The sequence below is a fragment of the Odontesthes bonariensis genome, chromosome 9, assembly GCF_027942865.1.
Source record: "Odontesthes bonariensis isolate fOdoBon6 chromosome 9, fOdoBon6.hap1, whole genome shotgun sequence".
NCBI classification, from domain to species: Eukaryota; Metazoa; Chordata; class Actinopteri; order Atheriniformes; family Atherinopsidae; genus Odontesthes; species Odontesthes bonariensis.
In genome coordinates this window covers 25,135,807-25,156,041 of record NC_134514.1, presented here as the reverse complement: position 1 = coordinate 25,156,041, position 20,235 = coordinate 25,135,807, and the positions used below count along the sequence as shown (strand labels likewise).

The 20,235-nt window shown below is 41.9% G+C and overlaps 3 protein-coding genes across 3 annotated transcripts; all 3 read left to right on the top strand.

Annotated features, from left to right (window-relative positions):
* The first annotated feature begins 2,232 nt into the window (after positions 1-2,232).
* polr2i (RNA polymerase II subunit I) lies at positions 2,233-7,762 on the top strand. The gene is made up of 6 exons (XM_075473812.1): positions 2,233-2,401; positions 2,569-2,623; positions 3,982-4,055; positions 5,909-5,983; positions 7,134-7,185; positions 7,461-7,762. The coding sequence occupies exons 1-6, from the start codon at positions 2,340-2,342 to the stop codon at positions 7,521-7,523; spliced, it is 381 nt and encodes a 126-aa protein (XP_075329927.1). The 5' UTR covers positions 2,233-2,339; the 3' UTR covers positions 7,524-7,762.
* Positions 7,763-14,270: 6,508 nt separating this feature from the next.
* Positions 14,271-16,328, top strand: pglyrp5 (peptidoglycan recognition protein 5). Its single transcript, XM_075474458.1, has 4 exons — positions 14,271-14,314; positions 14,419-14,614; positions 14,765-14,883; positions 15,057-16,328. Exons 1-4 carry the CDS (start codon positions 14,302-14,304, stop codon positions 15,230-15,232), a joined length of 504 nt encoding a protein of 167 aa, XP_075330573.1. The 5' UTR covers positions 14,271-14,301; the 3' UTR covers positions 15,233-16,328.
* A 1,689-nt stretch (positions 16,329-18,017) lies between these two features.
* Positions 18,018-19,918, top strand: foxg1c (forkhead box G1c). The gene has a single exon (XM_075474457.1). It carries the CDS (start codon positions 18,021-18,023, stop codon positions 19,221-19,223), a length of 1,203 nt encoding a protein of 400 aa, XP_075330572.1. The 5' UTR covers positions 18,018-18,020; the 3' UTR covers positions 19,224-19,918.
* The last annotated feature ends 317 nt before the right edge of the window (positions 19,919-20,235 follow it).

The following is a 20,235-nucleotide window of genomic DNA, read 5'->3' as shown; positions in this document are numbered from 1 at the left end:
ATTGTAAGGTCCCGAGTCTCAAGATATTTAGCAACGCTGACCCTCTTCTCTTTGCTCCCAAACAGAATGATCTCAGTTTTGTCTTCATTTAATTGTAGAAAATTCTCTCTCATCCAGGTGTTTACTTCCTCCAGACACTGACACAGTACGTCTGCTGGGCTGCAGTCGTCTGGTGACAGAGACACATAAAGTTGTGTATCGTCTGCATAACTGTGATAATTGATGTTAAAGTTCTGCAATATCTGACCCAAAGAGAGCATATACAAGTTAAACAGAAGAGGTCCAAGAATTGACCCCTGGGGGACTCCACAAGTCATGGCCACCCGCTCAGATTCATAGCTGCCAATTGTAACAAAATAACTCCGGCCATCTAAGTAGGACCTGACAAGTTAAAGGGATAGTTCGCCTCTTTTGACATGAAGCTGTATGACATCCCATATTAGCAAGATCATTTATGAACATTGACTTACCCCTCGCTGCGTCCTGTGAGCCGAGTTCCAGCCGAGTTTTGGCCTTGACGAAGGTAGTCCGGCTAGTTGGCTGGGGCCAGGCACGGACCGCGGCCCCGACAATAGCTTTAAGTGAAGAAAAATACTACAAAGGAAGTTACATTCCATTTTTATTCACGTTTTACAACATCCCAGTATTTTTTACTTCAAAATGTTGTTTTTACAAAAATGGATTCAATGGATCTTCTGTCATTACATGAAACATTTTTCCCTTTGTTGTTTTGTCTTGCTCCCATTGCTTGAGTCAGTCTACATAGGTTTTATTGTATTTTTTCTAATACTTTCCGTGCCATTTAAAGAAGTTTGTGCGCTCTCATTACTTGTTTTTGATAATGCTCAAATTTGCCTTCATAGTATAATTTAATCAATTTGTAATGAACACGTTTAAACAAGCACGGCTTGTTATGTCTTGTCTCCTAAAAAGTTAATTCTAACATGTAATTTAAATGTTTTGGAGAAAGAAAAAAAAAGGAAACCCTTCGGAATGAGGACCCTTTAATTACAAACCGGTTGAACCACTTTCGGGCTGTCTGTGGTTGTCTTTTTGTTATTCTCAGCATTCTCCTGCAAGTCAGCGACAGGTAAGCTGTTCTTTTCTCCCAAGTAACCCATAACCTATAACTTTATGACCCAGAACCTTTGAAAGAGTTTGCAAAAAGCTCAGATAAAGTTTGTCTTTGTTCGTTATTATGCATTTGATTCACACAAACAATAGAGATGCTGAGGAATTAAGGTTAGAGAAGGGAAATTTGACTGCATTATCTGTTTAACCACAAAAAAATCTGTCACGTGTGATCTTTTAGTTTTGGATGTTATCTCCAGCTTACCACAGTTTTACAGACATTACTTACTGACATTGTGTTAAAACCGTTTTTAGTCATGACTTCTGCCCCGGTTCGTGGAGACAACAGCTCTCCTTCAGGTAAAAAGCAAACGTCACTCTACGATTACTTTTATAATTCTAACTCGTCACTGTACAATAAAACCATTTGTTGTCTCATTTTTATGGCAGGTATTGCTAGCCTTCACAGCCAAATTACTCCAATGTGACAGCTACCCCTGCCACTCTGGAGTGCTGAGGTTTTGCAACGTGCTTATCAACGAGGGAAGAGGCTACAACACTGAAACGGGCGTCTTCACCTGTCCCCTGGATGGCTTCTACAACTTTGCAGTGCATGCGTTTGTGTATGTCCGTGGACAGTGTGGCATATTCAAGAATGGAGAGCCAGTAGTATCTCTTTATCACACCTCTCTTCCAGACAAATGCAGCCAAGTGGCCAGTGTCAGCAGTGTGGTCAAGCTGTCCAAAACTGATGAGGTGTCTGTGCATCTCTGGGGCCCTGGTCGAAACGACATCTTTGCATCAGAAGATAACGACACTGTCTTCTCTGGGTTTCGTTTGGGTTAATTACTTCAGTGTCACAACATGACAGCAAATTCCTTCTTGGGGTTTTCATTGTCTTTTTAAGCTGGTACAATGGCTAGTACAATGTAGCATGTGAGTTGCTCTCTGCGTATTTGGGGTGGGGGTTTTTTGTTTACCAAAACTACCATCAATAAATACAATGTACTGCTGTTGTCTAACTGTGTGTTTGTCTTTCTTTCTTATTTAATTTTTTCCTTACAGTGTCCCTTAAGCGTTACAGTAAGGTTCACTGGCGTCTGCCGACCTTTGGGGGGCGCTGTCTTTTAAATCAACACATTGAAATTTTAGCGCATGCGCAGGAAGTCTGTTTTCTAACTGGCAGAAGCTTGTAGCGGCATGATCAACTGACAAAGCCACATTTTTCTTGTTTTAGACAGATTTTTCTTGAAGAAATACCTTTTCTGATGGATTTAGACAGTGGTACATACGAGCCGGGATTTGTTGGTATACGTTTTTGCCAAGAGTGGTGAGTCTGGGCTGGCATAAAGTTTTAAGAAGTGAACCTAGCTATGCAGCTAGCCAGCTAGTTACGTGAAATGATACATGCACTTTACCATTTTGTCTCCCACATAACCATGTCTGAATAGACGAAATGGAAAACCAATTAACTGTGCTGTTTTTCCCCCCCCGCAGTAATAACATGTTATACCCTAAAGAGGACAAAGAGAACCGCATCCTGCTGTATGCGGTAAGTATCTGGTTGGAAGTCAGCTTTAGCTTCTGACCCTCATTTTCTAGACATAGTACATACTCAGTCAGGTCACAGAAGTAACCTGAGAATTATCCAGTATTATTAGCTCTAAAGTTGCTGATGTGATGGATGTCACCATTTGCACATGAACGGGGTCAAACCGTGCACGGTACACCTGTTTGTCTTTAGTCTCTTTAAAGGAGAAGTTCGTTTTTTTTAAACCCGGACCTTATTTCTGGCATAAAATACGTTCATCTACTCACCGATAACAGTTTGGTGAAAGTCGACGTCCTTCGGAAGACATTTAGATTAATCGAGTTCCACGTATATTCATATAACGGGAGAGAACAGGGCATAGACAATACAGCCTCTAAATAAGGCATTATCTGTTTTTATTTCACCAATACTGTAGTGGCTATTCGTCCTCTTGTGTCGATAATCAAAACAAAAAAGATGTCAAAACCATAATAAACTAAATGAAATCAAACGGCCACTGAGACACCTAGGGAGTGAATTTACGCAGGTAATTGAGTCCATTGTCCAGGCAAAAAATTATGTTTATTTCTCCAACCACAAGCAAACAAACAAATGACAATGGCCTTTGCCGCCTCTCTTGCCCTGGTAAAAACCTATTTGCCCTCCCAGGTGCCTGCTCACCTGTGACTGCCTGCTCATCTAAATAAACTCTCCCAGTGCCCCAGCTCACCCGTGCTTTCAAAATAAAAGCATAATTAAATACCCAAATTAACTCAAACAATACTAAATATCATTAACAACCAAAAAAGGTGTATTCCCCAAACTAAACCCCCAAAAGAAAACTAAATAATAAGTGAGCCAAATATACAAAATAACAAATAGCTCCTACAAATACTTTAAGCCAAATGAATGAATGAACGCATACTTTTGCACTGTTAGTCCAGAGTTGCCCGTGTTGTTGTTATTGTCGGCTATGAGGGGCTTATGGGGGCTTTCTACACATGCGTCTAGTGGGATAAAGTCATCGACGCGCGCCACTGCAGCACAGCTCATTCACTCCAGTAAGGATGTCCATCTTACTCAAAGTTGTCTTCCACGTCGTCAAAATCTGATAAATGATCATATAACTAAATAAAATATGATAACTACTTTAACATGAACAACGGAAATAAAACGCTGTGCTGTTCCACTTGAGCTCTGAAAGTAAGATCTTAAAGATTTAAAACAGAATGTACTCGTTTGGTCGTTTTTATGTTGAAAGGGACAGTATGTCATTATTATTACTGAAATGTATTCCTGTTTCACATTTCACAAGTACCATATATACCATATTATACAGTGAGACCAGCTTATTTCCTCATTTTGTGTTGAACTCGCAGTGCAGGAACTGTGACTACCAGCAAGAGGCAGACAACAGCTGTATCTATGTTAACAAGATCACGCATGAGGTTGAGTAAGTAATAGCAAAGATGTTGATACGTGAGTCCTTGCAGCTTCATCCCTGTTTCAATTTGCTTTCAGCTAGCTCTTCTTAAACTGCATCTTTTGAAAGTAATCAGAATGGTCATTGCCACAGCAAGTTAGGTGCAACTAGGAGGAACTAGATGTGATAACATTTTACAGTCATGCTGTCAGATATATATCTGATGTTGGAACATTTTACAGTCATGCTGTCAGATATATATCTGATGTGGTAACATTTTACCTGACAGCATGACTGTAATATGTTCAGCATCGGGTTGACTCTTTAAAGGGAACTCAGTTTACACTGAATGCCAAATATATATATGTACATTATTTTGCCAAAAGTATTCGCTCATCTACCTTTATAGGCATATGAACTTAAGTGACCTCCCATTCTTAATCCATAGGGTTTAATATGACGTCGGCCCACCGTTTGCAGCTATAACAGCTTCAACTCTTCTGGGCAAGCTTTCCACAAAGTTTAGGAGAGTGTTTAAGGGAATTTTTGACCATTCTTCCCAAAAAGCATTTGTGAGGTCAGACACTGATGTTGGACGAGAAGGCCTGGATCGCAGTCTCCGCTCTTATTCATCCCAAAGGTGTTCTATCGGGCTGAGGTCAGAACTCTGTGCAGGCCAGTGAAGTTCTTCCCCATCAAACCTGCTCATTCATGTCTTTCTGGGCCTTGCTTTGTGCACTGGTGCCCAGTCATGTTGGAACAGGAAGGGCCCATCCCAAAAATGTTTCCACACTGTTTGGAGCATGAAATTGTCCAAAATCTCTTGGTATGCTGAAGCATTCAGAGTTCCTTTCACTGGAACTATGGGGTCAAGCCCAGCTCCTGAAACAACCCCACACCATAATCCCCCATCCACCAAACTTTACACTTGGCACAATGAAGTCAGACCAGTACCGTTCCCCTGGCAACCGCCAAACCCAGACTCGTCCATCAGATTGCCAGATGGGGAAGAGTGATTCATCACTCCAGAGAACGCGTCTCCACTGCTCTACACTCCAGTGGCAGCGTTCGTTACACCCCTGCATCCAACGCTTTGCATTGCACTTGGTGATGTATGGCTTGGATGCAGCTGCTCGGCCATTGAAAACAAACTCCATGAAGCTCTCTACACCCTGTTCTTGAGCTAATCTGAAGACCACATGAAGTTTGGAGGTCTGTAGCCATTAACTCTGCAGAAAGTTGGCGACCTCTGCGCACTATGTGCCTCAGCATCCACTGACATTTTCTGTATCTGTCATTTTACATGGCCTATCACTTTGTGGCTGAGTTGCTGTCGTTTCCAATCGCTTCCACTTTGTTATAATATCACTAACAGTTGACCGTGGAATATTTAGTAGCGAGGAAATTTCACGACTGGACTTGTTGCACATGTGGCGTCCTGTCACGGTACCAGGCTGGAATTCACTGAGCTCCTGAGAGCGACCCATTCTTTCACAAATGTTTGTAGAAGCAGTCTGCATGCCTAGTTGCTTGAATTTATACACATGTGGTCATGGAAGTGATTGGAACACCTGAATTTAATTATTTGGATGTGTGAGTGAATACTTTTGGCAATTTAGTGTGTGTATATATATATATATTGATATATATCTATTCGGCTCCATCAGGTTGACTATTTAAACGGAACACAGATTGCACTGAATACTGTAGTTTCGACTTGTAATTGATCTTTCAAAGATTTTAGGTATCAAGTAACTTTCAACAGATACTGAATCGCTGTATATTTGAGACAATGCTTGATCACCATTGTGATACATCAGGCTAACATTTACTGATGTAAAGTCTCTAGTTTAGGGTCTGAAATGCTCGTCTTTTTTCCTCAGTGAGCTGACACAGATCATCGCTGATGTTGCCCAGGATCCGACACTGCCGAGAACAGAAGATCACCCCTGTCCGAAGTAAGTTTGTACCATATTCTGGTTGGCCTCGGTTTTACTTTGGTGTGCCACTCCAGAAACCAACTGTGGTGGCCCAGCAGCAAGCACTCCAAGCACAAATCAAGCTCCAGATCTGATGTTGACACACAATGCGATCAGCAACTTTTAGCTCTTTCAGGAAATGGATTTAAATTCAGTTTGTTTGTGCTTTGATTCTTAACTACTTATTACTAGGGATGGGAATTAATAAGATTTTTACGATTCCAATTCCATTTTCGATTCTGCTTAACGATTCGGTTCTTTGTCGGTTCCCTTATCGATTCTCATTTGGAGAAAAAGGACAACAAAGCGGTCGATTAGCATCAACTTTGTTTAGTTTAGAAGTAACACGAGTCATGACCTTACAAACCCAACAACGGTGAGGTCCACATTCGTCTATCATGGCCTGGGTAATAAGCCAGTCAGGCTCTGTCTCTCATGATTTCATCTAAGTATAATGCCTGAGAAGGCATTCATTTAACCTTAACCGTTACTAATAGCAGGTTTTACAATGAGGCAAATGGCGCTAACATGATAGGCAGTGTTTGTTAGTTAGTTAGTTACCTGCAGTGTTAGCCGAGGACATGCTAACGTTGCTAACGTTGCTGGGTTCAGATTCACCAATGTAAGTCCGGAGCAGATCGAAAACGCGACATTCATTCATAGTTATTGCATGTTGGTAGTATTTCCTCCCTTTGCTGAAATATTCACTTTGTTGTCGTCTATTTTAGGGATGTGTAATCAAACTTTCGAGCGTTTGTACCGCTTGGGCGCCATGTTTACTGTTGACTGCTGGCTGCACTGGACTCGCCACGCAACGTTGTGTGGTGACATCATTCGCGCCCACTGGAATCGATAAGGGAATCGTTTGCAAAATCGCCAAACGATTCCAAGGAATTGAAACACTGGGAACCGGTTCTCAACAAGAACCGGTTTTCGATTCCCATCCCTACTTATTACTTGCTTTTGCATAATATTTTCAGTTAAAACTTTTTTTTTTTTTTTTTCGCTGAAGTGCCAGTACATGTACTCCTGCAGCTTTCAGTCCTTTTGAACTTCAGTGAAATGTGAAACACAGTATTGTGACTGTAGTGAGATTTCAACATTGTGCTTCCTCTGTTTCTCTTCACAGATGTGGTCACAAGGAGGCAGTGTTCTTCCAGTCTCACAGTATGAAGGCTGAGGTAAGGATTGTTCATGAAATAAGGTCAACTGTCTGCTAAGAGCAGCCGCACCTCAGCAGTCTGGTTTGAGGAAAGTTAGAGACTGTCGCTCAAACAGCTGTCAAAATCAAGGAAGAGACATCCTGTCTCGTTTCGTCATTCAGGACGATGGATTCACCGATTTATCAGTTAAATCCATAGACAAATTTGCAACTGTAGTGATGATCAAGTAATTGTTTGAATGATTTTGTTCACACAACCATAGACTCACAGTTGTTCCGTTGTGTCCCACACAGGATGCCATGAGGCTGTACTACGTCTGCACAGCCCCTCACTGTGGACACCGGTGGACGGAGTAAAAGTGAACAAGTCCAGCTTTTGCATTTAAAGTTTGCAAATAACATTCCCACCAGCAGCTCTGCAGTTAGTGGAGTTTTTCCCATCCTGTCACGTCGAACCGAATCCTACACGGTCAAAGTGTGTAAAATAGCTGCCCTGCAGCATGGTGACTTCTGTCTTTCACCGCTTTGTGAATATGATGTGTTTAGCAGTTCTGATTTTCAGATGAGTATTGTTGGAATAAAACAGGTTATTTTTCTATTGTTGCAATGTTTGTTTGTTTTTGTTTTTTATCGAAATCCTTTATTCATCAGTCATTCAAAAAACATTCACATTATATTGTTTACCCGTGACTTTGTCCTACTTCTTTTGCCCACATTAAAGCAATACTATGTAACATTTCTTCCTTAAAATAACAGCTTGAATAAAATTGTGCAGCTAGAATGAGTTTTAATATTACGATTGGCCTGTCTCCTATGCCCTTCGGGGGTCTGAGTTGGAAAAACTGCGCTATGTAACTTTGCTGGACCGGCCAGGGAGCTGAGCGGAAGTACTTCGACTTGCTTTCTGGCACACCTACCGCAAAAACAAATAGACCCCTCTCACGCTCCCAGGTACATTTGATTACTCTTACCTTCTCGATCGACATAGCTTGCACCTTCTGACTCCTCGCTGGTTCCTTAACAAACGTGAAACATGAAAGCTAAAGGGTGTTGAATTTACGACAGTGTAACCGTACATTACCTCCAAGCCTGTAGGGGGAGCTCCATGGTGGGCTTTTTGAGAAGTTACATTGTATCGCTTTAAAGATATTTTTTGCGATAAATTTTTTTATTGACATCAATTATGAAATTCAACACTTACATATCTTTGTTTGTGGTACATTTACATTTACAAGATCTTCCTGTACAGGTAGAGTATATTGATGTCTTTTTGTATTAACTTTCTCCTTATTCACAGAATGATATATGAACAAAACAAGGTTTCCCCACCCCCCCTCCCCCTCCCAACCACCCTCCCATGTGTCCATAACCCCCCACCCCTGCTGAGAGAAAAAAAAAAACACCCACACATAAATAAGAATAAAACAAAACAAAAAGTAAAAATAAATCACACCTTGTCTAATCATCCTCTACAGAAATATTATCTGGTTCCTTTTCTATAGAGTTCAACATATCGGAGATCTGCTCAGCTGCGTCTTTCCATAGATTAATAGTCCTCTGTTTTGCCTTGTTTATCCTTGCTGTAGAAAGCTCAAGTAGGACAATGTCCAAGAAATAAGCCATCCACTGCTGCATAGAAAGTGAGTGTGGTGGCAACCATCTCTGCACTATCATTTTTTTGGCCGCTGTTGACCCCGCAAGCCAGATTTTTCTCTGTTTTTCAAACAGTTGAAGTTTGGAATCATCATTCAATAACCAGACGATGGGGTCAACAGGAATTGGACGGTCTATTAAACCACCTATAGTCGCTGCTATTTTGTGCCAAAATTCCTGTACTTCTTCACACTCCCAGACCATGTGTAGAAAGGTCCCAGTTTGTTCTGGTTTACAGAAAGTGCAATGGGGACTTGGAATGGCTTTTGTAATGTACCTTTTCTGAGGAGTCCAGTATGTCCTATGACAAATGTTAAAGTGAATATGTTGGTGATTTGGGTTTTTAGAGCATTGAAAAATGTTCTCCCACACTGCTTCCCAGTCGATCATGTCGTTTTCAATGTTTAAGTCTCGTTCCCATATTTGAATTATTGAAAGTTTCCCTGTAATTGCCTCCATCGTTGTCTTATAGACGGTAGATCACATTAAAGATATTTTTACTGAATTGACAGGTTTTTTTATGTGAATTGACACAAATAGGCAATTTGGTTCAATTCAATTTAAATTAAAAAAACGTTATTTGTCACTGTAGGGGGCAGTTAAAGGCACAAAGGGCAGTTGTACATAAATAACACGGACAAGTTAAAGATGAATATAGTGCAAATGAAGGGAAGAGCAGAGTATTTATACAAGGCAATAACAAAATATTGTAGCTATTGACTATTTAAGCTACTAAAATATTGACGGCTGTGCAAACTGCAGTCGGTAGAGAGTTGGTGGGGAATGTTGAACAGGCAGGTATAAAAAAAAAAAGTCAATGTTCCAAGCAGTACCTGTGCGAGGTAGAGAGATGTATGTGTGTTGGGGGGGAGGGGGCACATGGGCAGGGTGTGTGTGTATGTGTGTGTTGGAAATGTGTGATGGGCAAGATGTATGTGTGTGTTTGTGAGCGTGATGGGTGGGTAGTGAGATGAGTGAGGGTTGAGGAGTTGAACGGCCTTGGGAACACAAAGGTCACTCTCCTCCTCTGTGTCCTGCATCCTGATGTCCTGAGGCGAGCCACTCAAACTGAGAAAAAAAGCATGGGAGAGGTCCTGGAGAATCCAGCACGCTGTCCTCGGAGTCTGCTGCTCATACAGTGATGAAAGTGCTCTAACAGGGAGTCAGATGATTTTAGAGCAGGCTTTCACCATTTAATGCAGACGGGTTCCGTACAGCAGGCTGATGGCGTGGTACCAGCAGACGATGGAGAAGGTGAGGTGACTCTCAGTAAAGGAGCAATAAAAGGTCCTGAGGATGTCCTTGCTGACCCTGAAGGAGATACTGCCACTGCTGGCATCTCCGTAGGATGTCCTCTGTGTTGGAGGCAAACGTTAGGCTGCAGTCAAAGATTGTGTCCAGCTATTTGTCCCAGTCAGTGGATTCGAAACATCCCTGCGCCATTGCAATGCTGCCATTGGTGCACTGTTGGGATGTTTTGACAACCCTCTTTGAGTGAGCAGCGGTTGAGGTCTCCCAGAATGAATTTAGGAGATTCAGGGGAGATGAGTTCCAGATTTTCCAGGGTTTTTTTTTTATGTGTTCAGTGGCTGCTGTAGGAAATGCTCTGGGGTGGATGTATTCTAGGATGTGGTTTCCTGATTGTGTGCCACACAACCACAACTGTTGCCAGCTAATGATTCAACTATCCAAGGTTTAGCATGATTTAAAATAAGTGGTAAAAAAAAACAGACCAGTCTGCCAGTCTGATGATCATTAAAGCTGTACTCTATAGAAGACTTTTGAGGGCCATTTTCGAAGGGGAGAAAATAATTCTGAGAGAAGTTACATGTGGATATCAAACATCAAAATGATCAAATCCAGGGCGGGCGGTGGCATGGTGGCGTGGTGGGTTAGGCGGCCGCGGCCGCGGCCGCCCCATGTGCGGAGGCTACAGTCCTCGCTGCGGCTGGCCCCGGTTCGACTCCCGCACCGGGCGGCCCTGTGCTGCGTGTCTTTCCCCTCTCTCTGCCCCCTGCTTCCTGTCTCTCTCGAACTGTCCTAACATTAAAGGCATAAAAAAAGCCCAAGACTTAAAAATAAAAATTGATCAAATCCAGGAAGATCACGAATGGCTTCAATAAATTTTCTTGACATACAGGACATGTACATCGATATTATTTAAAAAAAATCTTCTGGTCCTTACTAGGTCTTGAACACCTCATGATCTTTTCATTTGTAGAACCAGCAATAACAATAACATAATATTCTGAATGATGTCACCAGTCTTATGGAGGAATTTTGTTCCACTCGTCTTTACAATGTTGCTTTAGTTTATTGAGGTTTGCAGGCATTTGGTGATGCACAGCTTTCTGAAGGTCCCCCCCACACTATTTCAGTCAGGTTGAGGACCATTTCAGGACTTTTATCATTTTCTTTTTCAGCCATTCTTTGTCAGATTTCTGGCTATCTTTGGGATTATTGTCCATGACCCAGTTTCAGCCAAACTTTAGCTTTCAGACAGATGTCCTAGAATACGTTGGTATACAGAATACAGTATACAGTTTGTGGTCGACTCGATGAGTGCAAGGTGTCCAGGTGCTGTGGCTGCAAAACGAGCCCAAATCATCTGAGTTCTCCATAACAGCAACTTACCAAAACACCCGTATATGTTTTTGTGTTAGTATTAAAAAATAAAATTCTAATTTAATCATAAGTTTGAGTTGCATTTAGTCTTGCATTTATTGGAACCACTCCCTTTGTGCCAATTGGTACAGGTGCTGTCCCCACTCTGCACACCAAACAAAGAAGGCGAGTCACCTGAGAGCCTCCTGCATTTCCAGTCAACATCCATCTCTTTAGACAATTTACCCAACTTGATGTGGTTCCCTCGGTTTCCTGACATACGGCGGTGATCACTGAAATTAAATGGCATTCTTTGGTGTACAGCCTATATTTGTAGGTTTTCCCTAATATCGGAATTTCCATGGGAAAGCCGATTGACTCACCCACTTGACTCACTTTGCTGAAGGTGTCACAAACAGATCAGAGTGAAATATACCATGGAAATCAGGACATTTTGATGACTAATGCTCTGCAGCTTGGTAAACATTACATTCCTTCCTCACTGTGATTTACTCAGAGAACTGTGTTATGTCAATGACTGAAATTCAGTCCGTCTTTCTTTCTTTTCTTTTTTTTTTTTACACCACAGTTACTCCCTGTGGCTGTGAAGAATCTTAATTGGTTGTCAAATTTCTGCAAAATTAAAGGCAGCGGATAATTTGAGCACAAAACCATTCTCTTGGGTTGTAACTTGAGGACTGACACACCGTGGGACAAGTGCTAGGAATTAGATTGAGTTTCTAGTATTAAGATTGTGGCGTGTTCCTTTCTCAGTTGTGGTCAAAGCGAGACAGGGTTCTTCCAGTCTCACAGTGTAAACACCGAAATCATGTCACGAGGGACAAGCATGCTTGTCCTTTTTAATCTTTAGTGGGTTTTTCTATTGAATGTGAAAATATTTTCTATGGTCAGCTGTATGCCATTCAGCCCACTAAAGAACATTGAAAGTGATACGCAGTTATCTTTCATTCAATCATACCCTAACAAACTGTGACTGTAGTGCCGCAAAACGGCCTTTAAGGGCAAATTAGTCATTTTACTACAGACAAAATCTCAGCTACTCTGTTCTTTTCAGAAGATCAAATCAGCCATCAAAAAAATCGTACAACCCCGAAAAAGCGTAACGTTTGCTTTTACAGTCCTGATGCAGCTCAGACCGAGCTCTTTTAGATTCTACCTTCGCAGAAAGCTACACAGGGCGATGAATATAAATGGGACAGAATAAAAACCTAGTTTTAAGAAGATATGAGAAGTTTCTGTCCTGCGTCAAATTTTTTTTTCACTAACCAACTTTACTGTATTCAGAAAATGTAAACAAACCTAGAATTTGATGTCAGCAGCACACTCAAGATAAAATGTGAGAGAGGTAAAGTAATATGCGTTTATGGAATATACAAGTCACAACGTTCTGGAAGATTCTGCGGTCAGCAGATTCATTGGTAGCAGGCGAGGCTGTCAGAATTGGGTATAAAAATAGCTTCAACCAAAGACCCAATCTTTCCAAGAATGGATGGGTCGTGGCTCAAATTCTGAGAATATTTGATCAGTTTCTCCTCGGTTTATGACATCATGAAACGATTAAGGGAGTTTTAGGCAAGCTCAGCGTGTAAAGGTCAAGGCCGGAAATTCATGTGGGATGTGTATGACCATGTTGTGTGGTCAGATGAGTCCAATGTTTCAGTTGATTTTAAGAGAAAAACGCCTGGATCTATGTGCCAACGATGAGAAATTTTGTCCAAGATGTTACAAGTGAAATGTGCCGAAGCCCCTATTTTTCATGGTTCTAGGGAGCACAAGTCAGCACAGTTGAGTATGGATTTTATTGGTGGACACATGTTTCAATGGGTAGACTGTCACCTGCAATTTCTGAACGCTTAGCCATCTGACAAAAGAAACACAAAGACGTATAAATGAGAGCAGCTTTATATACAATTTGGCTGTACCAGTATACATTTAGCTCTACTACTTCTATAGAAGAAATATCGATTTTTAGGTGCATGTGCAAAGCGGAAAGGCCCACTTTGGCCTCGTTGAGTGTTGCATTATCTGGGTGTGTTAATGAATTTTAAGTGAAAATTGTTTTATTAAAATGAACAATCATAATCTTTGTTTGGACTAACATATTTACATGTAATTTAAGAGTCCAGTTGTTGGTCAGAGTCTTTTTTTTGTTTGTTTTGTGTCAACATGCTTCGTGTCCATGACATAAATGACTTGCGAAAGCGTGAAGACACTGTACTGTTTAAGCAGGGGGTTTATGTCAGAATTCGAGGAGACATACTCTGTCAAATAAATTAACTTGAAATCATTTCCTTCTCCGGCATGTGTGTTCAATCAAGGTTCAAACAAATTGCGAAATTACAGAGGTGAGTTTTTTGTTGCATTGTAGAGAACTTCCCAGCTTTTCAGGAATTGAGGTTCATTGAATGATTTTGTAATTATTCAGATCTTTGGAGAGCATGGCGAAAGTACCACCTCCTGTTTGGTTTCCTTCGACTGGAATACCCATGTTCAAAATTGCAAAACCTCCATGTTTGATTTCCTCACAAAACTCCCAGAAGGTTTAACATAACAACAAATAAGTCATGTCAGACCTCTGTGAAAGAAACTGCCACGTTTTTTTCTGTCACTGTGAGCAGTATTTGGCCATTGCTCACTTCCACTTCCTCTTTTTTTCAAGCATGTATATTCCTAATAACTGGTTGGGCAACTGTAATCTGCCAGCAAAACCAGCTGTAAAATAACTTGTTTGCAGGCATCCACGTGTGCAACAATAAAGAACGAGGAAGGTGTGCTTTCCATGACCACGCCCTCCTGAACTCCCTCTGATAAGGAAGGTGCACAGTCTGCTTGCTGGTCAGTCACCACAGCAAGACTCATGGAGCAAAGTGGTATGCAAACATATAGGCACTATCAATGAATGTATTTTCAGTCATAACATAAGTGCAGCTGTAATATTGATAATGCTTTTGATTGTCTTCAAACTGCTTTTCAGTGAACATCGTTTCAAGGCTGCAGTGGGGAGCAGCCGACGCGAAACAAAAGGAGACAATGAAAGGTTCCCCTCGGAGAGTTGTAATACACCACACTGCCCTCCAAAATTGCAAAGGCCTGGGAGGATGTAGGGACCTTGTGGTGAGCATTCAGAGAATGCATATGAGCGAAAGACAATTTGATGACATTGGATATAAGTGAGTACACCTTTTACCTGCTTTTCCTAAAATGTTAAAAGTAAGACCCTGTGAATTGTAGAGTGATTTATGAAGGTTTATATCTATCAAGGGGAGATACAGGAGGGGGGGTGCTTTGTAGGGTGCTTTAACGTGCTCTTTATGTTTCAGTTTTCTTGTTGGAGGAGACGGCACCGTGTTTGAAGGCCGTGGCTGGGGTGTGGTAGGCGCACATACCAAAGGCCACAACAACGACTCCCTGGGCATTGCCTTCATGGGCAACTTCAACAGTAAAGATTTTTTTTGGTCATGTTACAATAACTACATGTGCTGGAAACAGAGTAGAAAGCAGGCGATGGTTGAAAAGCTGTCGTATCTTTAAGCAAACTGTAGCGACAGATGAGGTTTATGATAGAAATTTTAAAGCCTGTAATAATAATGCTACCACTTACTGTCGTTTCAGATGACACACCCAGCAAGGAGGCACTATCGTCAGTCAAACAGCTGCTGCTGTCTGGAGTTTCCCAGGACTTTTTACACCCACAGTTCGTCTTGTTTGGGCACAGAGATTTAGGAACCACAGCATGCCCGGGAGAAAATCTTTACGCTGCACTGCCACAACTGAGGAGTACAAAATAAAGCTCACTTCAGACTGACCGAGAGAAATTTGCACTAGAGGGGCTCTTTCTAAATCACCTATATGTAGCAAACAGGTTGTAAGGACAAAGAAGCTTGTAGATGAAACAAAAACTCAAAATTTCTCACTTGGATCTTGTTTTAATCAAAGGAAGGCTTGAGTTGTAATGCCCAGGAAGAGGCCTGCGGGCATTTAAAGGCTGTAGGGAGATTCCCCTACAGCAGAGGGAGCCAACACAAAGGAGGAGACCAACATGCTGCTGCTGTTAGCCATGAAAACTGCTGGGTTTAAACATTTAAACCACTGCAGTTTTTTTTTTGTGTTGTTGTGTCAAACCGACTCTTATGTTTTTATTGTCATATGTTCTGTTACTTTTTAGTTAAAAAAAATAGATTCAATTGTAATATTAATCTCAAGTGCAATACATTTTACTGAATTTAAACTTGACTTGATGCAGGCCTGGCTGTTAATGGTGTGAAATAAACACTCACTTCTTTTGGAAAATTGACATCTTTTGAGAAATGACAAGATTATTCGATTTATTTTTAATGTTTTGCTGAAGCCCTCTTCCCACAGTGGGACATGGTGAGTTCCGCTACTGCTCAGGTTTCACCATCTGGATTATAAACGCAGCCGAATAATGAAGCTGTCCTTGCAAGATCCGTGTTCTTTGTTCTCGTGCCGATTTTTTATTTTTTTTTGGTTTCTTCCAAGCTGCCACGGCAAGATCAGTGTAAACAATGCAAGACGTGGCATCCAATGTTGGATTGAAAAAAACAGATCCAGTGGGATTACAAATGTTGAGGCAAACACTGCAGGCTTTCTGCAGGGCCAAAAGAATTCCCGACAAGTGCTCACTTGCACGGCACAGCATTTACAGAGAGAGGCCCTTTATCAAACCGACTAAGAGAAGGTATATCAGATTGTATGTGTAGTTACGAATGTCTTTTCTCTATTGCCTCATATGTGAACAGTCACAGATGACTTTGGGCCTGAGTATTCGGAGCTGCAGCCTTAAAAGCGTTCTGAATAGAGTCAGAAGTCAAGACAGGAGAAATATGAAAGAGAAAAAAAAAGTATTTTTCAATCATGCATTAAACCACCAGAACTACAATAAAAATGCTGTTTTGCTTTAAAAGTGCAAGCAGGCTATGATTTGTTTTCTGTGCTTTCTGCAAGGATCTGCATCTGCCAGAACAGTCAGCTCCAATGAAAACGAGGAATTTACAGCACAGATCATTCACAGTTGACATTTTGGTAACCAAACACTTAAGTGTGACCTCTTGTCTGTGTTGGGACAGGCCTGTTTATATATATATATATATATATATATATATATATGTGTGTGTGTGTGTGTATATATTTCTATTGGATCAAAAGCACTGCTCTCTTCTGTGACCAGTCAAAAATGGAATATTAGACTTGTTCACTTGTCAGTACTAGTATTCGGACATATTTTACTGCACTGCCTCTCATTAAGTCTGGTCTATTTGAGTGCTGAACAACATATTCTTAAGAAAATTAAATGACAAGAATTGAAGACACGGAGATTCCTCATGAAAACCTCCATGGGGAAATGTAAAGCAACACTCTGATTTATGTCGTTAAGCATAATACAAACACAAACCAGGCCTGTCTGATGACTTTTAAACCATCCCTATGTAGAATTGAATACAGTTAGGCCTAAACAAGGCCCTATAAGTCCTTTGTTAAATTTTGACTTCAACATCGTGCATTTCTGCAGAGTCATGGAATATTAAGGAATATTTTACTTTTTATCTCTACCTTGAGGAAGACAAATAAACGTTCTCTTACTTTTCTCATCCGAGGAAAAACAAGCTTGTCTGCCCTCTTCGTGCCCCCTCAGACACATTCATCATGAAATCTATTCTGGACGCATTCGGAGAAGAAAGGGCTTTCTGACAGCTTGTTAAAGACAGACCAAGCAACGATTTATGATAACTTTTGATCGGGCTCAGCAGGAATACTTTTATGCTCACTAATTTAACCAAACTTGGATCACTTTACCAAAGAAAACATGGCAATAATTTGCAAAGCTTGATGTGGTGGTGTATGTCTCCATGTTTTATGTTGTCCTGTTTCGGACAAATCACAGCTAAGACTTCAGTTGACGCTTTTTTCCTTTCTTTCGATTGTCAAATTATGATTTTGGATAGACTGACGGTGTGCAGGTAAAAGGAGCAGAGAAGGACGATGGATTTAGAGGAGCCCAGAGGGCGAGGTGCATGCGAGGATCTTGCGTTTCCCGCGTCACGGAAGTGTTATAATTGCACCTGAGAGTTCAGCGATCAGTCAAACAGGTTGACAGCACACTCACGTCATTTAGGTGGGAAGCACTTCTGTTCGCCATGGTGTATTCTGTTACTGCCGTGTACATTTTTTTTAATTTATAGTGGACTTTTTCATTTTAATTAAATGTCCTAGAATCATATTTTCAATGCTTTATCAGTGACACAGAAAATAATGGTTTCATAGGTTGTTTCCTCTGCGTAACTTCTTCTATTCTTCTTAAAACTGATCCGTCCAATGTGCGCAGATTACGCCGTAGATTTACGCCTCATCTGATCAAGTAACCTATCAAACTAATGCGCTGGGTTTTGTCGGTAACGACTCCTGAGTTGCTGTGATCATGCGCATTTGTTGGCACGCTGTTTGGCCAGTGCGCCTTTGGCTCCCCACCACTTTGAACCATCGCATCTCTGCTCTGTGCGCTCAGTGACGCGCTCTCCTGCTATCTGAGAACTGAAGGGGGTGATTTGACGCACCGAGATGGATATGGAGGATTTGAAAACTCCGAACCGATTCCTCCACAAGTCTTCTTTCAGCATCAGCAGCCTGCTGTGGAGGAGAGATGGTGTGATGGGTGACCAGGAGTCTTCTGCTCCGTCCCAAAAACTGCGCTCCGCTCACCCTGTGAAAGCCACGCAGGAGGAGAACTTTGACAGCGCGAAAAGCTGCGAAAACTCAAAACAGAGCACTAAAGTGGATAACAAGCCGGTGTCTGTAAAGCGAGAGGAGAATGAGGGGGAATCAAAGAAAGCCGGAGGAGCAGAGGAAGGCGTTAAAACTGAGAAACCTCCTTTCAGTTATAACGCGCTCATCATGATGGCGATCCGCCAAAGCCCCGCACGACGGCTCACACTTAATGGCATTTACGAATTTATCATGGACAACTTTCCTTATTACCGACAGAACAGACAAGGGTGGCAGAATTCCATCAGACACAACCTGAGTCTGAACAAGTGTTTTGTTAAAGTGCCGCGCCACTACGACGACCCGGGAAAGGGGAACTACTGGATGCTGGACCCCTGCAGTGATGATGTCTTCATAGGGGGCACCTCGGGGAAACTCCGGCGCAGAACCACTATAGGCTCCAGGACAAAAATTGGTCTAAAAAGAGGAGGAGGTCGACTCGTGTCCTCCAACACGGCCACCAGTGTTACCTTAGCCGCAGCAAGTTCGTTTTACTGGCCGGTGCCGCCGTTTCTACCTCTCCAAACACCGGTGCGCACACACCTCGGCGCAGGAACTTATCTGACTGCTCAGCCCCGCTTCTCCAACCATTCCACTTCGGTTGTTTCCCAGCGGGCTCGGCTGAGCGCATCTGCTGCAGACGCCGCAGAGCGGCTCGTGCAGACTCACCAGGAGATGTCTTACATCGGAGTCAGCTGCGCGCAATCCCGTAGCCATCAGATCGGCACCGCCTTCTCCACGTCCTTTCCCGCGTGCACCCTACCGCTGCCGGACCCGTGCTCTTTTAACATGATCTCCGGACAAGCCAGCTACTTTTACGCTCACCAACTACCACGTGCAGCCGCGTTTAGTCCGTGTCAAGAGGAGTGCGTCAGCTCCAGGACGTCGCCGGGACAGTTTTTATCCAAGAGCGGTCACTCAGACCTCGGGAGATGCTGTAATGACTTTTCAAATTACTGCCCACAAGTCAGTTCAAGCCCTTGGAATATAGAAAAATAAATCATTGGTGATAAGACCATTGTACAGTAGTGTAGAATTTAGATGGAAGCTGAGCGAATGAAAGGCCAACACATTTATATGGTCAAGGACGCAAAACCTTTCAACTTTATCTGATCATTTCCTTGTGTTGCACTGGAAGACTAGTGGCATCAATGACAACATGAAAACTAATGCCATGCAGTTTGATTTGAATGAACAAAAACAAGTTTCCAGATGAATAAAGACAAAAAAGACGCTTAACTAACCTGTGCCTCACATGTTTTCCAAAGATGCGCAGATGACTACACGGTCTGCATCTAGTTTTTCCTTATTTGTTTCCTTTTTAAGAGACAATTATCTCCAGTTGACTTTTTGTGAGACTGGGTTGAAAGTGATGCTTTGTGCGCATGTTGCATTTTAGGCCCGGTGCCTTTTCAGAAATGAAATTTTAAAATAAATAAATAAAAGGACATTAACACTTGGACTGATTGATCTTAGCCAACGTGTTAACCAGCATTTAAAGACCAAATGTTTAAAACGCGACGACAAGGCGTCCCGGGTAACTTTATTCGAAAAGCAAAAATATGCCTGAATTAGTCCAAAGAGCTGCAGTTAAGAGTGAGTAAAAATCACAATGTTAAACGAAAAAGAGAGATTACACTAAAACTGTTGCTTTGCTGCACTTATTGTCTTCGATTCCGTTGTTGCAGCTATAAAAAGAAAAAAAAAGACATTCTTGTTTTAATTATCTTACATGTAATTAAACGATAAATAATGCATTTCTAATTGTGTTTTCCTTTTGCCTCATTAAAGCCTTATACTGTTGTTGATTGTTCTTATTTGGCTGTGTTATTAAACGTTTCACTCTGGAGATTTGAGCCAGCACAAGGACCATATATAAGTGGACTAAATTAAGCGTTTGAAGGGGAAACTGGTGCGTGTATAGGATCAACAGTTCACACGCGCAGCCACAGGTCTGTTGAGGACTGAGAGGGAACCTCAACAGGTACACCTCAGGTATCCAATGCGGCAC

Bases quoted from the DNA above. Each gene is read 5' to 3' on its own strand.
- foxg1c (XM_075474457.1), top strand. From the start codon at position 18,021: ATGGATATGGAGGATTTGAAAACTCCGAACCGATTCCTCCACAAGTCT.
- polr2i (XM_075473812.1), top strand. From the start codon at position 2,340: ATGGATTTAGACAGTGGTACATACGAGCCGGGATTTGTTGGTATACGT. The intron at 5,984-7,133 runs GTAAGTTTGTAC...TTCTCTTCACAG, and splicing joins GAAGATCACCCCTGTCCGAA to ATGTGGTCACAAGGAGGCAG. The intron at 7,186-7,460 runs GTAAGGATTGTT...TGTCCCACACAG, and splicing joins CTCACAGTATGAAGGCTGAG to GATGCCATGAGGCTGTACTA.
- pglyrp5 (XM_075474458.1), top strand. The intron at 14,615-14,764 runs GTGAGTACACCT...TTTATGTTTCAG, and splicing joins TTTGATGACATTGGATATAA to TTTTCTTGTTGGAGGAGACG. The intron at 14,884-15,056 runs GTAAAGATTTTT...CTGTCGTTTCAG, and splicing joins CTTCATGGGCAACTTCAACA to ATGACACACCCAGCAAGGAG.